The sequence below is a fragment of the Cydia fagiglandana genome, chromosome 7 (genome assembly GCF_963556715.1).
Source record: "Cydia fagiglandana chromosome 7, ilCydFagi1.1, whole genome shotgun sequence".
NCBI lineage: Eukaryota > Metazoa > Arthropoda > Insecta > Lepidoptera > Tortricidae > Cydia > Cydia fagiglandana.
Window position 1 is genome coordinate 17,418,368 of NC_085938.1, and position 12,329 is coordinate 17,430,696.

At 37.6% G+C, this 12,329-nt stretch overlaps 1 protein-coding gene across 6 annotated transcripts in view; it reads right to left on the bottom strand.

Moving 5' to 3' along the window:
• The window catches only part of LOC134666050 (polypyrimidine tract-binding protein 2), a 652,404-nt gene that overhangs the window by 235,458 nt on the left and 404,617 nt on the right, over positions 1-12,329 (bottom strand). For 3 of the 6 annotated variants that reach the window (XM_063523163.1, XM_063523160.1, XM_063523156.1), the window contains exon 1: positions 7,926-8,369. The exons of the other annotated variants lie outside the window; for them this stretch is intronic. In XM_063523163.1, coding sequence (XP_063379233.1) covers positions 7,926-7,928 — 3 coding nt within the window. In that variant the 5' untranslated portion in view covers positions 7,929-8,369. Of the gene's footprint in view, positions 1-7,925; positions 8,370-12,329 lie in introns of those variants that run through there. 6 annotated transcript variants of the gene reach the window in all.

The window sequence follows — 12,329 nt, forward strand, 5'->3', positions numbered from 1 at the left end:
ATTAATATTGGCTGTTGAAAATATGTTGATGTTTTGAGAGACGCGATCAGCTGCTGTTACTTTCTTTAAGCAGGTAAACAAGATTATAAGTATATCCACTGTTACTCATTTATAATATATTATTGTACTTTCCACGTGTATTAAATAACATATAAGTTACTGCTTCAATTTCCAAGTGCGATGTACATATGTATTTACACCGCGATTCAGAATTTCTTCCAAGTAAGTTATTAATATATGGCCCAAAAGGTGTCGCGGAGAACCGCGAGTATCAAACAATTGGTAAGTTGCACAACATTTACTTTATAGATTTTGACGTATATTCAACCCTGCTGGCAACACTGACCTCTAGGTTTGTCGATGAAAGAAAAAGTTAATGTTCTTGCGACGCTATTCAAAGTGAAAAACGGTTGGTGTGTTATGTGAGTAATAAAATAAAGAATAGTAGATCATCAGATTTGGTAAGTTTCTTATACAAATGCTATTATCTAATGAACTGTAGAACCAATCTTATACCAAGTATTCAAGTCCACACTAACGGTTATGGAACAGCAATATGTAGTACAAGCAGAGTGTGATACTCAAAGCAAGTCAAGTCAAGTGAGGCAATAACAGGGCAGGTTGTAAGGGGTTGGAGGAGACCTGTGGGGACCAATGGTCCCAACCAAATATGACTCGAGTAGGGGTATGTTATACAAGTGATCAATGTAGTGATAGCACACATTACCATGACCTCGTGTTGTGGTAATATTAGTTCCCCGCGATGTCAATAGCTCGTCGAGGCGAGGCTAGACCGTAGCCGTGCGGAAGCCACGGGTCGCTTGAGTCAGATTACAATGTTAATAAACGTTCACAAAGATTTATGTAAATATATAATTGCAGTTCCAAAACCTAAGTGCGGATACTCTATTCAATATCAACTGTTAGTCTTGTCGTCTATTACATCCTCATTAATAAACGCGGCGACAAAAGGCTTATGACCGCACACTGTGAAGACTATACGTGGTCTCGATCCTCACCAATGAGGGAACGAGGAAGAAGAAAAAGTTATCAATGCGGTACAAAACATATTGTAAAGAGTTTCATATGTTTAAAAATAGTCTAGATTTTTTAATTATTTGTAAATGCAGGAATGCCTTTTGATCCTCATCTCATAGAATTACGTAGGTATGGATCGCTAGTGACTTGTAACCACATTAGTATAATTTTTCTCAGCGCTCATCTCACGCGACTGGGGCCCCTTAGATTACTCATGCGTTGTTTTTAGACACCAAGTCTAGGTACTTGTTTTTTATTACGAATTTAAACGCAGTCTATTTTTAAATAGACAATGCAGAATCCAACAAGCATTTTATATATTTAAAATTGTACGAATCTTTAGTACTTAAACCGACAGATACAAATCATATGTAGATTTCTCTGATTTTTTATTCAATTTGATAAGCATTGTATGTAACTGACATGTTAAATTATATTTGAATTATAATTGTATTTGATAAGCTAAGTAAACAATATTGTTTACTTAGCGTATTGTAATTTTTGCTATTATTTATTACAACTAATACTCGTATAGGTAACTACCCTAAAAACGTAAAAAAAAATAGTAGCATAAAAATTAGACTTTTTACTTATTAGGTAATAATGCAATTACAGCAAGATGCCACCATATAGAATAAATAAAATCAGTTCGCCTTTGTACAGTCTTTCCTGTGCCATACATTTGTGTTATATACAATAAAGACTACACATACATACATATGAATCTGTAAATGATTTTAGCATAATATATATTAGACTAGCTCTGTTTGCAGTGGTGTTTTAATTAAGAGTCCAATATGTATATCGGAGCACTGGTCTGCATCAGTGGGCCCTGACCGCACATTTAGTGATTATTCCGTAGGTGAGTAATGAATTACATTGCACAAGCTACTTTGCTAATACCGATTCGTTGAAATTGTTTGCGAAACACCGAAAATTCTGTTTGAAATAATACTTCAAAACTGGAAAATTCATGAATGTTGTGTTGACAAACGGTAATTTTAATTAGAAAGATGGTTAAATTTCGAACGAATTCAAGCTAAGATGCTCATTTAGATTAAGTTTAAATACTACTTCAGCGAATGCCCGATATTTCGGCACAGTTGCACACAGCGACGGAATAGGCATAGGTAAATATAATAAATAGAGGAAATTCTCAATAAATTTTTTGACGTCGAAAAGCGGTTCTTATGACATGACTGACACATATCTGACACATATCGCTGGCCCCATATTACAGGGTTCTATGTTTCACTTTTATATCGAACTGAAATTTTAACATTAACGTCATTAACCTTTGGTATGTTTAGGAGCAGATCTGCTCCATATACGAGTATGTATTATATTTAACTTGAGCATGTATTTATTATAATTGCTATACACCGTGTTTTTATTGAATTCCGTTAACTCTGGGGTATGGTTAAGTACGTTTAAGAGAACTAAATGGCATAGTTAATTTTCATAAAAAAATTAAAAAGTAATTAAATACAGCATATAGCGTTGTTGTAACACGGGAATTACATTTAACTCAACCAATCAACTGAAATCTGTGACATTTCAATTAGTGATAGCGGTACAGCCTGAAATTCGGGAATCAGCTGCAAATGGTGTTAAAGGTATGAAAATCGGCACGATTAATCTTTAGGCCATTTGGATCAATTTGACCCGTAGCACCAATAAAAAAAAACAAACGGAAAGGAGTTATGACGACATCTTTTTTTTGTATGGAAAAATAAAAATTATTGTTCAGAAACCTATCGTGTGTGGTATTAAATGAAAGGGCATTTTGAGCCGGTTCTAAAAATATATCACATTATTATATTTCCGTCACTTGCATTCAATTAAAATTAAAATAATTTTCAAAACATACCAAGTTTGGGTTCCTCCAGATACGAAACCGTTGAATTATTTTTTGCGAAATATACCTCAAGTAATACTCAATATCCTCATATCTAATCCCAAGAAACCAATTTCGAAACTATTTAGTTGAAGTATTTTCTTTTAATTTTTTATTATTACAAGTTGTGATATATCAATCTATTAATGAAACGGCCTCCTAGCCTAGTCGATAGTGACCCTGCCTATGAAGCAGGAGGTCCCAGGTTCAAATACTGGTAAGAGCATTTATTTGTGTGTTCACCATCATCATCATACAAATAAATTCCCATATACACATATACAAGCCCTGGTAAGGGCATTTATTTGTGTGATAATGATGATGAACACACAAATAAATGCCCTTACCAGGATTCGAACTTGGGACCTCCTGCTTCATAGGCAGGGTCACTATCGACTAGGCTAGGAGGCCGTTTCATTGATAGATTGATAGATCACAATGTGTAATAATAAAAAATTAAAAAAAAATACTAAAACTAAATATTTTCGAAATTAATTTATTGGGGTTAGATATGAGGATATTGGGTATTACTTGAGGTATATTTCGCAAAAAATAATTCAACGGTTTCGTATCTGGAGGCGCCCAAACTTGGTATGTTTTGAATATTATTTTTATTTTAATTCAATGCAAGTGATGGAAATATAATAATGTGATATATTTTTAGAACCGGCTCAAAATGCCCTTTCATTTAATACCACACACGATAGGTTTCTGAACATTTTTTTTTATTTTTCCATACAAAACAAAGATGACGTCATAACTCCTTTCCGTTTGTTTTTTTTTATTGGTGCTACGGGTCAAATTGATTCAAATGGCCTGAAGATTAATCGTGCCGATTTTCATACCTCTAACACCATTTGCAGCTGATTTTGGTCAACCACTACTACTAAATGTCATTTCGAACTTCGATCGACAGAGATTGTACTTAAGTTTAGTAACAAATGTATGAACTCATTTTAAACACTAATAATCAATATGTAAACCGGCCCTAAGGCAAGTGTACACGCTTGTAGGGGCCTTATAGGAAAAAATAAATTATTGATTATCTCCGAAATGGAGTTAATTAGAATATCTGTGTCTTTGAAAAAGTTACTTGATTTAAGCTCAGGAATGCGCCCTTGAAATTAACGAAAAAAAAACAATATTATAAAATGTCATTGTTTTGACAGGAGCATACGAAACGTTAAGTCGATTTTCGACTATCTTGAAAATGTAACAACCTCCTTGCTTCGTTCTCCTCAGTGCTGAGGGTCCTGACCTCCTAGTGTAACATAGAACCCTGTAATATTGGGCCAGCGACATCACGGAAAGTTATCCCTTCCCCATAAATATACTCCGCCCGCAGGTTAAAATATGCCCAATACACCATTTCCCTAAAAAAGTTATAATCGGTCAATTTTGAATATACTTACGCGACATTACAATATATGACGCTGTGCTGTCAACATACGCGCAGTACAGTTGAGTCGCGTGTGGCATAATTCCCGTGGGGTCATTTTTGAGCTCTAGTCAGATTTCTATAGTTAGGTATTATAGTTTGTTGGTTGCACATTTCATCACGATGGCCTCGCCAAAACTTTTTCAATAGTATTTATAAGTACAAACGAAATTAAAAACATCGTGGAATATACTTAGAACTTTAGTTAAACAACACATTTCTAAAGCTACTCATAAAGTAGGAATTATAAATCACGAGTTTATTTGCCAAAAAAAGTGTTTAAAACTGCTAAAGGGGGATGCTTCATGGTAAAACGTGGTAATTTGATGATCCGAGGCGCGGGCACGCACGTGATGGTAACAATCTTTAGTCTCCCACGTTCGTCGGGCTGGCAAATTGCTTGTTTTCTCACTTACTTTAATTTGTCAAAAAAGGAAATGTGGCCGAAGACAGTCGCGCTTTTATCGCCTATCGTCGTGGCCGTGCATATGCAAGTGTTGGACAGAAAACATAATGCATTTTCCAGAAGTGGGTCACTGGGCTATAACCGCGAATATCTAAGTTCGCAAATTGCGGGCGTTTTTCTTTGTCACTCTTATTACGCCTTCATTGGAGACATTGGAGTGAAAGAGAAAGATCCCCGCAATTTGCGAATATTTCGCATATAAGTTTTCGCGGTAGCCCCTCTGAATTACCTATTGTAAGGCTTAGGTTCGCTTAGGTCCTAAGCGAACGCCCATAAGTAAAAAACTAGTCATATATGTAAAACAAATGAAATACTAAGCTAAGTAGTTACGTACGTTTATATCAATACATATTATAAAACAAAGTCCCCCGCCGCGTCTGTCTGTATGTTTGCGATAAACTCGAAAACTACTGAACGGATTTTTATGCGCTGTTCACCTATGAATAGAGTGATTCTTGAGGAAGGTTTAAGTTTACAATTTGTTATGATTTTGTGTAAATTGGTTGAACCGTGCGAAGCCGGAGCGGGTCGCTAGTAATTTAATTAAACATGGCTGATACGTTCGTTTATTTCCACATTTTAGCGTCTAATTACGATTAAACCATCAGATTAAATCATGCCAACATAAGCATCTCGTGATAGAATTCGTTCGCGGCCCGTCTAAATCAATTTGAATCTGAATTACACACTTATTAGATAGATATGCAATTAGGCGATACTCGAGTTGCTGAATACCGTGCCGCTCGGTCGACTGCAGACTTTCCAGTAAAATTGCGGTGAAACCGATACCGAGCCACGCGATCGTTATTATGATTCCTAATTATAAAAGAGAATTCGAACAAAATGTGAAAATGGAAATGATACATTAATGGAGCTAGCTTGAAGTTATAAAAGCGACTGAATGGTAATGTCCTGTCAATGGGTTTAACTTTTCGCTATCCTTTTTAAGTACAAAAAAGCCACCTAAGTATAGTATAGTCTAATATGTATAACTATTACGAGTAGGTCCACTAGTTTAAGTTGTAATTAAGTACAAATCTGCTTTTTGATTTAGAGTGTTTGTTCCATATATGCCTTAAAAATACGAAATTCAAATAATAGTCAATTCTGAACGAAGTTAAATATTTGAGTTAATTATGTACCATAGTTTTTGGACTAGTTTTACAGTAGAGATAAGGTAAGGAGTGCGAGGTATGAGTATTTCGTGATTTCGTGCCGTATTGAGTAATGGAAGTTGATTCGGTACCTAGTACCTACTCGTAGTTTGCACGTTTCATTTTTTTAGTTTATGAATGGACTGGGAATTTAAGACGTATAAGAACAACTAGGTAAATTAGAACATTTGCAAGTATTTTCAAGTTCTGAAGTTAGACTTGTTGTGAAACGATTGCTATCATGAAATGAAATCAGAGTGTTAGCATAACAAAATAAATTATAAACAAATTTTAATTTAAGAAACAAGTATTATATATTATATCCATTATTATGAAAAGAAAACAAAACTTTTCAAAAACCAAATGTTTCATAGAAGACGTAACGGACTTGATATTACGTAAAAGACAAGCTTTTCCTTCCTTCTTGAATAAGTAATAAAATGAATGAAAATCCAGTATATACTGTGTTATATATGTAATGAATGAATGATAAATACGTGAAACCTAAAAAATTCTCCAAACATTTTGAAGTATTCGCCAATATAAATTCGACTGCTTGGAGGCAGCAACATATTTCCTTCTTTACATTTGATTATGATTACGTATGAATTTACAATATATGCGGAGTGAGTAAGCACATAACTACTCGAATGGATCAAATGCCGTTATTTAGCAGGCTAGACCTCACAGCGAAAATTTAGCATGGTAATGGTACAGGTTCCACGGAAACGCTTGTGTGTTCCGTTATTCTGACGCGACAATTGACGTACGTGACGCTCCTACTAATGCACGGGCATTATGCGTATAAACACGGCGTTAAACATTTCAGGCGCTAATAAATTAAATTATCAATTAAAAAGGGGTCGCTAAGAGAAATTCGTCACGCGTCGTTCTATTCATGCTTGTAAAATAAAAAGACAGGCGAAGTTTGAGCCAATTAGATGGATGCGAACAGGATCAAAATCAAAAGGTTTATGCTTAAATAAACTATATTAAAATACCTCCATAAACACCTCTTCAAGAGTGGTTTTAATGAGAAAAGTTTGATGCGACTTTAATTTAAGTCTAACTTCTGTCATCAACGCTTACTTTCATGGCGTCCGATGTGTAAGTCGGTCGGATTGTTTATAAACAACTTGATTTAGATATTGACTGCGGTCGCCCTTTGATTTCCTCCCCTTGCAACTTCTGTTGAATACGAATCGTATTAAAAGTTTTCGTTGACGAGGCAAAATAAAGTACACCGAAGAAAAAACGACCATCGAGGTTTTGTGGAGGATAGAAGACTTTGTTGAAGAGTTTCGAGTATTTCACGTCGTTTTCAAAACATTAATTTATTTTGTACCTCAAGGAAATTTACACTCAAATATTTGAGACGGAGTAACATGGGAAAGGTAAACTTAATATTTTAGCATAACTCTAGCAGAAAACGCGCATTCGTTCACAACTTAAGCACTTAAAACTTGTTTAAAACTTTAAGAAGAAACTATAAGTCTAACGCTAAAAGGTTCTCCCGCACTGTCCATAAAATAGAACTTGCAGAAATTATATTTCAATAGTCTCAGGAGATTAAAACATAATAGTTAGGATAAGAGAAGAGGCAAACGTTAATACGCTTAACTTATGCGTACGGAACTTAACTTTCCGTAGTTATGGCCGAACTTTATCAGCGAAAGCACTTCAGCATGTCCGTAACTCTTTATTAGTCCGTGTTACACAATGAGCAATGTTTGTTTGTTTGAGTCATGTGAGGCAGTGTGTAGAGCTATAGTCGCGCGGCATCTGTGCTGCCGGCTCCGATTGTATCGCGTACGAGTCGGCGGCCCGCGAGAGTTGTTATCAGATCCGTTTGTTACCAACTTTACCGGCATTGTGCTCTCTATTCGCGAAAACTTATCGGTCGAGCGCGCGCCGGCGGGAAAATGCACTTACCATGTTAGAGAGCCGCAGCCGCTGGTGTTTAGCGAGTTGAGGGTCTAGGGCTTGGAGCGGGAGGGCTAGGGGCAGCGGGAAGGGCAGCGGCAGTTGGAGCTGGGGATGCGGGGCCGGCAGGTACAGCGGCGGGCAGCAGGCGCAAGGCGTCACGTAGGACACGCACGCGAGCTGCGGCGGGAACAGCGTGGCGGCAGCGGCCTCCTCGAGGCCTCGCTATTTACTCTTACGACCGCATCCGCGGCCGGCTGCGAGCGTTCGACGGCACCGTCGCACCGCGAAATTCAAAAACTTAGCAAAGTTCGGAGGAGCGGGCGGGAAACTGAGCGGTCGGGGGGGGGAAGCGAGAAACGACGCACAGGGCTCGCGAGAGTGTGGAGAGAGTGGCGGTGTGCGGCGAGCACGAGACGCCAGGCCGGCGTGTGGCGTTGGACTGAGCGGCGAGGCAGGTGCGCGGCCGCGGGGAGGGGCTGGGGGCGGGCCCACCTGCCGCACCTGGGCGCAGGCGCCGCGAGAGTCAGCCTCCGCACCCGAGACCACCGCGACCTGATCTCTTTCAAACATCCACGAGCGCACAGGACTATTAACTTTTCCATCCCTCAAAAATTAAAATTAAATATTCAGATAAGAATTACACTGAAACTGTGTAAGATTATTAAGACTAGGAAAAAATTCAGTATTTTTAATATATTTCAGAAAATCGCTGGGTAAACTTAGATATCTATAATATTTTCCGTCCCTCAAAAAATACTTAACCGTTTATTGGTCAACCAAAAAAAATATTATGAAAACAAGATGAACTTTGCAGACTTTTATATTTGTAAGCCTTCGAATATTTATTCTATACAACGTTTATAAAGATTTTCATACATTAAAAAAAATCGGAACATTAAAAACAATTATTAAGACCTATGCTTAAAATTCAGCTTCAATTTAGACAGACAGAAATGAGAGAGCTAATAAGAATCCTATTAGTAGGCACCTATAAATGCATATTAAAACCATGTAAATAGAATGTGTTAGCTAGGTCCACCCGCAATATTACTTATTCATTACCGTAAGTAATTAATTAATTACCAAAGATTAAGACATCTTTATTTCTCATAAGAATACAAAATATCAATTTAATTACATGGAAATTTCTTTTTTTACGCAAAATATAACCTTTAAGCGATTAGCGCACTCTAACTACAAATAAATTAATTAATATTACCTATTGTTTCTACAATGGGTAGATTGTTACTATAAGAAGCTAAGTGTTTATCGCACAATTCGTACTCAAAAAACTAGGTCACTTCAGTTACCAAAAAATTAGATGAACATATCAAAAAAATTGATATTTTTCAGATACATATTACCTAAAGATGACTCTATTATAAGTTCAGTTGAAATATCCGTTTGGTAGGAAATTGTGATGTTTTAAGAAATTCGTGAACGTAATAAGATCAAGGTACCCAAATTGAAAATCGTCTTGTTAACTGAACGAGTCGCATACTTGACCTGAGGACGCATAGGATTAAGGATGACTCACGCTAGACCGGGCCCGGCCCGGGCCGAGGCGTCCGACATGTCATTTTCTATGACGGCTGATCGGTAATCACGTGGTGCTTTCCATAGGAAACAAACAAAGCTCCGGCCCGACGAAATTGGTTCAGCGGTTTAAGCGTGAAGAGGGATTTTAAAATATATATTTTTTTAAATTTTGGTTTTACTTCGAAATAGTGTCAATGTGATACCATAAATGAATTCAGCACCCCCGATTTATACGAAAATGATACCAAACATGGCCTAACAGCTTCACTGATGTAGATATCAAGATAAAATTAAAATCCCTAAATAAACTTTCAAGAGCGGGTATCTCAAAAACTATACAAGATATCGAAAAACTTGACCGGATAAAACTTGTAACTAATTTTATCAGCTTTCGGTTTGTCTTAGTAGTCATGTCGCTAAGACGCAAAGTTTCCAAGATATCAATGAAAAACCGAAAAATTCGACCTTCTTACCCCCCTCTACCCTCCAGCACCGGGGCTACAGCCGGGGACTTTTGATATGTTCGCCTCCTAACTAGTCCAAACAAAGTTACGGAGTCAAAAATTCTGTTCCTAGCATTTCCCTCTACAACGTTTTTTGAGCATTCATTTCCTGACCTATAATACCATGAATAATATTGCTAAAACAAATACACATAAGTAAATACCCCGTTTTCGAATTGCATTAATAATTTGGCAACATACTTCGCGAGTTCAAAATGTGATCATTATATAATCTGTTTTTACTGTCATATACACATTCGTGGACATTGATGTGCACGTATCAGCTTTAAGCTGCTTGTGCATTTACATATAATAATATTAGATATAACTATTTACATAGTTGCATGGTTTTTTATTTGAGCAACCATATTTATGATGGGGTTGATCTCAAAGTGAAAGTGATATGCGTTGAAAAATCACCGTATAATAAGCGGTGTATCTGCTTAAACATCATTACATCTGTAAGAATGCCCAAGAATCTCAGGAAATCTCATTGATCTCAGAGATCCGCTGAGCATGGGTTAAGCACGTACGTAAGCCGGTTGCGGGGTAAGACCGGATTATCCACCTTTTAGCAGTGCACTATTTACGGGCTGATTTCGTTTGCTCACTGAGTGGCGAGGGAATTGAAGATATATGGCCAGGCAGTAATAAAATATAAGACCGTATCACACTGGACTGGAAACCGCTCCAGTGGGTTCTGCGTTATTAATTTTGACAACCCCCTAGCCTAGACGGTAGTGGTCCTGTCTAGGACGCAGGTCCCGGGTTCGAATACTGGTAAGGGCATTAATTTGTGTGTTTATCACAAATATTTGTTCCTGTTATAAAACTATATATTATATACATCGTCGCCTAGTACCCACAACCCCCCCTTAGTACCTATATTACGGGTCCTACTGCTGCCGTATCGGATTCGAGTTAAAATCATTCAGGGCATAGGTAATTATTACAAGTTGTAATAATAATTATGCTCTCGTTTACAGGCATTAGATTAGATAGATAATATCCGGAGCTTTGCTCTGAAAATATGTAAAAATTCAAAATGTGCGTTTTCACAGAGATAAGACCTAGATAGATCAATTTTCCAGCCCCAAAACCCCCATATAGCAAATTTCATCGAATTCGTTAAAGCCGTTTCCATGATCCCCGAAATATGTAAAATAGAAGAGTGCTAGAGAGACAGCGGTTCGCTGTCGTAGCGCAAGCGATTGTCACCTTGGCTAGGCACCCAGTCTTGCAAGACTAAGGGTTAGCGCACACCTAACACGTGTCAATTCACCACACGCTCGCTAATTACCAAGCCTTGTAACGCCGATGACTGGATTAATTAATACTATCGAAAACAGACACGGTTTAACTGTTCCTGTATCGCCGCGGGCCGTGTGCCGGCATCCGCGTTTTCAACAAATAAATTACGTTTTAAATGGATTGGGATATTATTGATATGAACTGACGGGGCGCGTTTGTTTTGTTGCGGATTACTGGGTTATATGAAAGCTAAATGTGTTTGTAAATCAAGTATAATAAATGTTAACTAGGTATATTGAATTGATCCAGTACGCAAAAAAGAGTTCGAATGGTAACTCACAACTTACAAGCGCGTTTTTTTGGGGTTACGTACCCAAAAGGTACCCTACCCTATTATTAAGACAGCACTGTCCGTCTGTCCGTCTGTTTCACAGATGATGTATTTCTGTTACGGCTATAATAACAAATACTAAAAAGAACGGATCCCTCGGTGGGTGACTCCGACACATTTGGCCGGTTTTTTAACGTCTAGTTTTTTTTTAACCCACGAATCTAATCATGTCAAAGGAAACTCATTTTCATTTATCAAGATTCAAAATACGATGCAACGAATGGCCATTTTATAGGTTTTTTATAGAGTATTAACCTTACTACTAATAAAAAAAACACATCAGATTCTGACGTTGCGTTAAGTACTTATGATACAAATCTCGCGCCAGATCCTATGAATCTACATACCTGTAAGTACTCAAGTATCAAACAAATCATTTGCTAGACTAATGATCTAACTGCACATACCTACTAACTTATAGACATTGTAAAGGTTTGGTATGTGTTCGTTCGCCCACGCCGGGCCCCGGCCGTTGACCTGCGCCGGCGCCGCCAAGCCGTCTACCGCGTTATGTAATGTGACCTTAACATTTCGTGATGCCTTTTGGACTATTCCGTAGTGATGACGTTTCTGGAAAATCCTTACTGTTCGTAATGGAGAACGTTTTTCCTACAAATACCTATTATAAATGCGAAAGTAACTTTGTCTGTCTGTCCGTCTGTCTGTTGCCTCTTCGCGCTTAAATCACTGAATCGACGTAGATGTAGTATGGCTATGGATATAGAT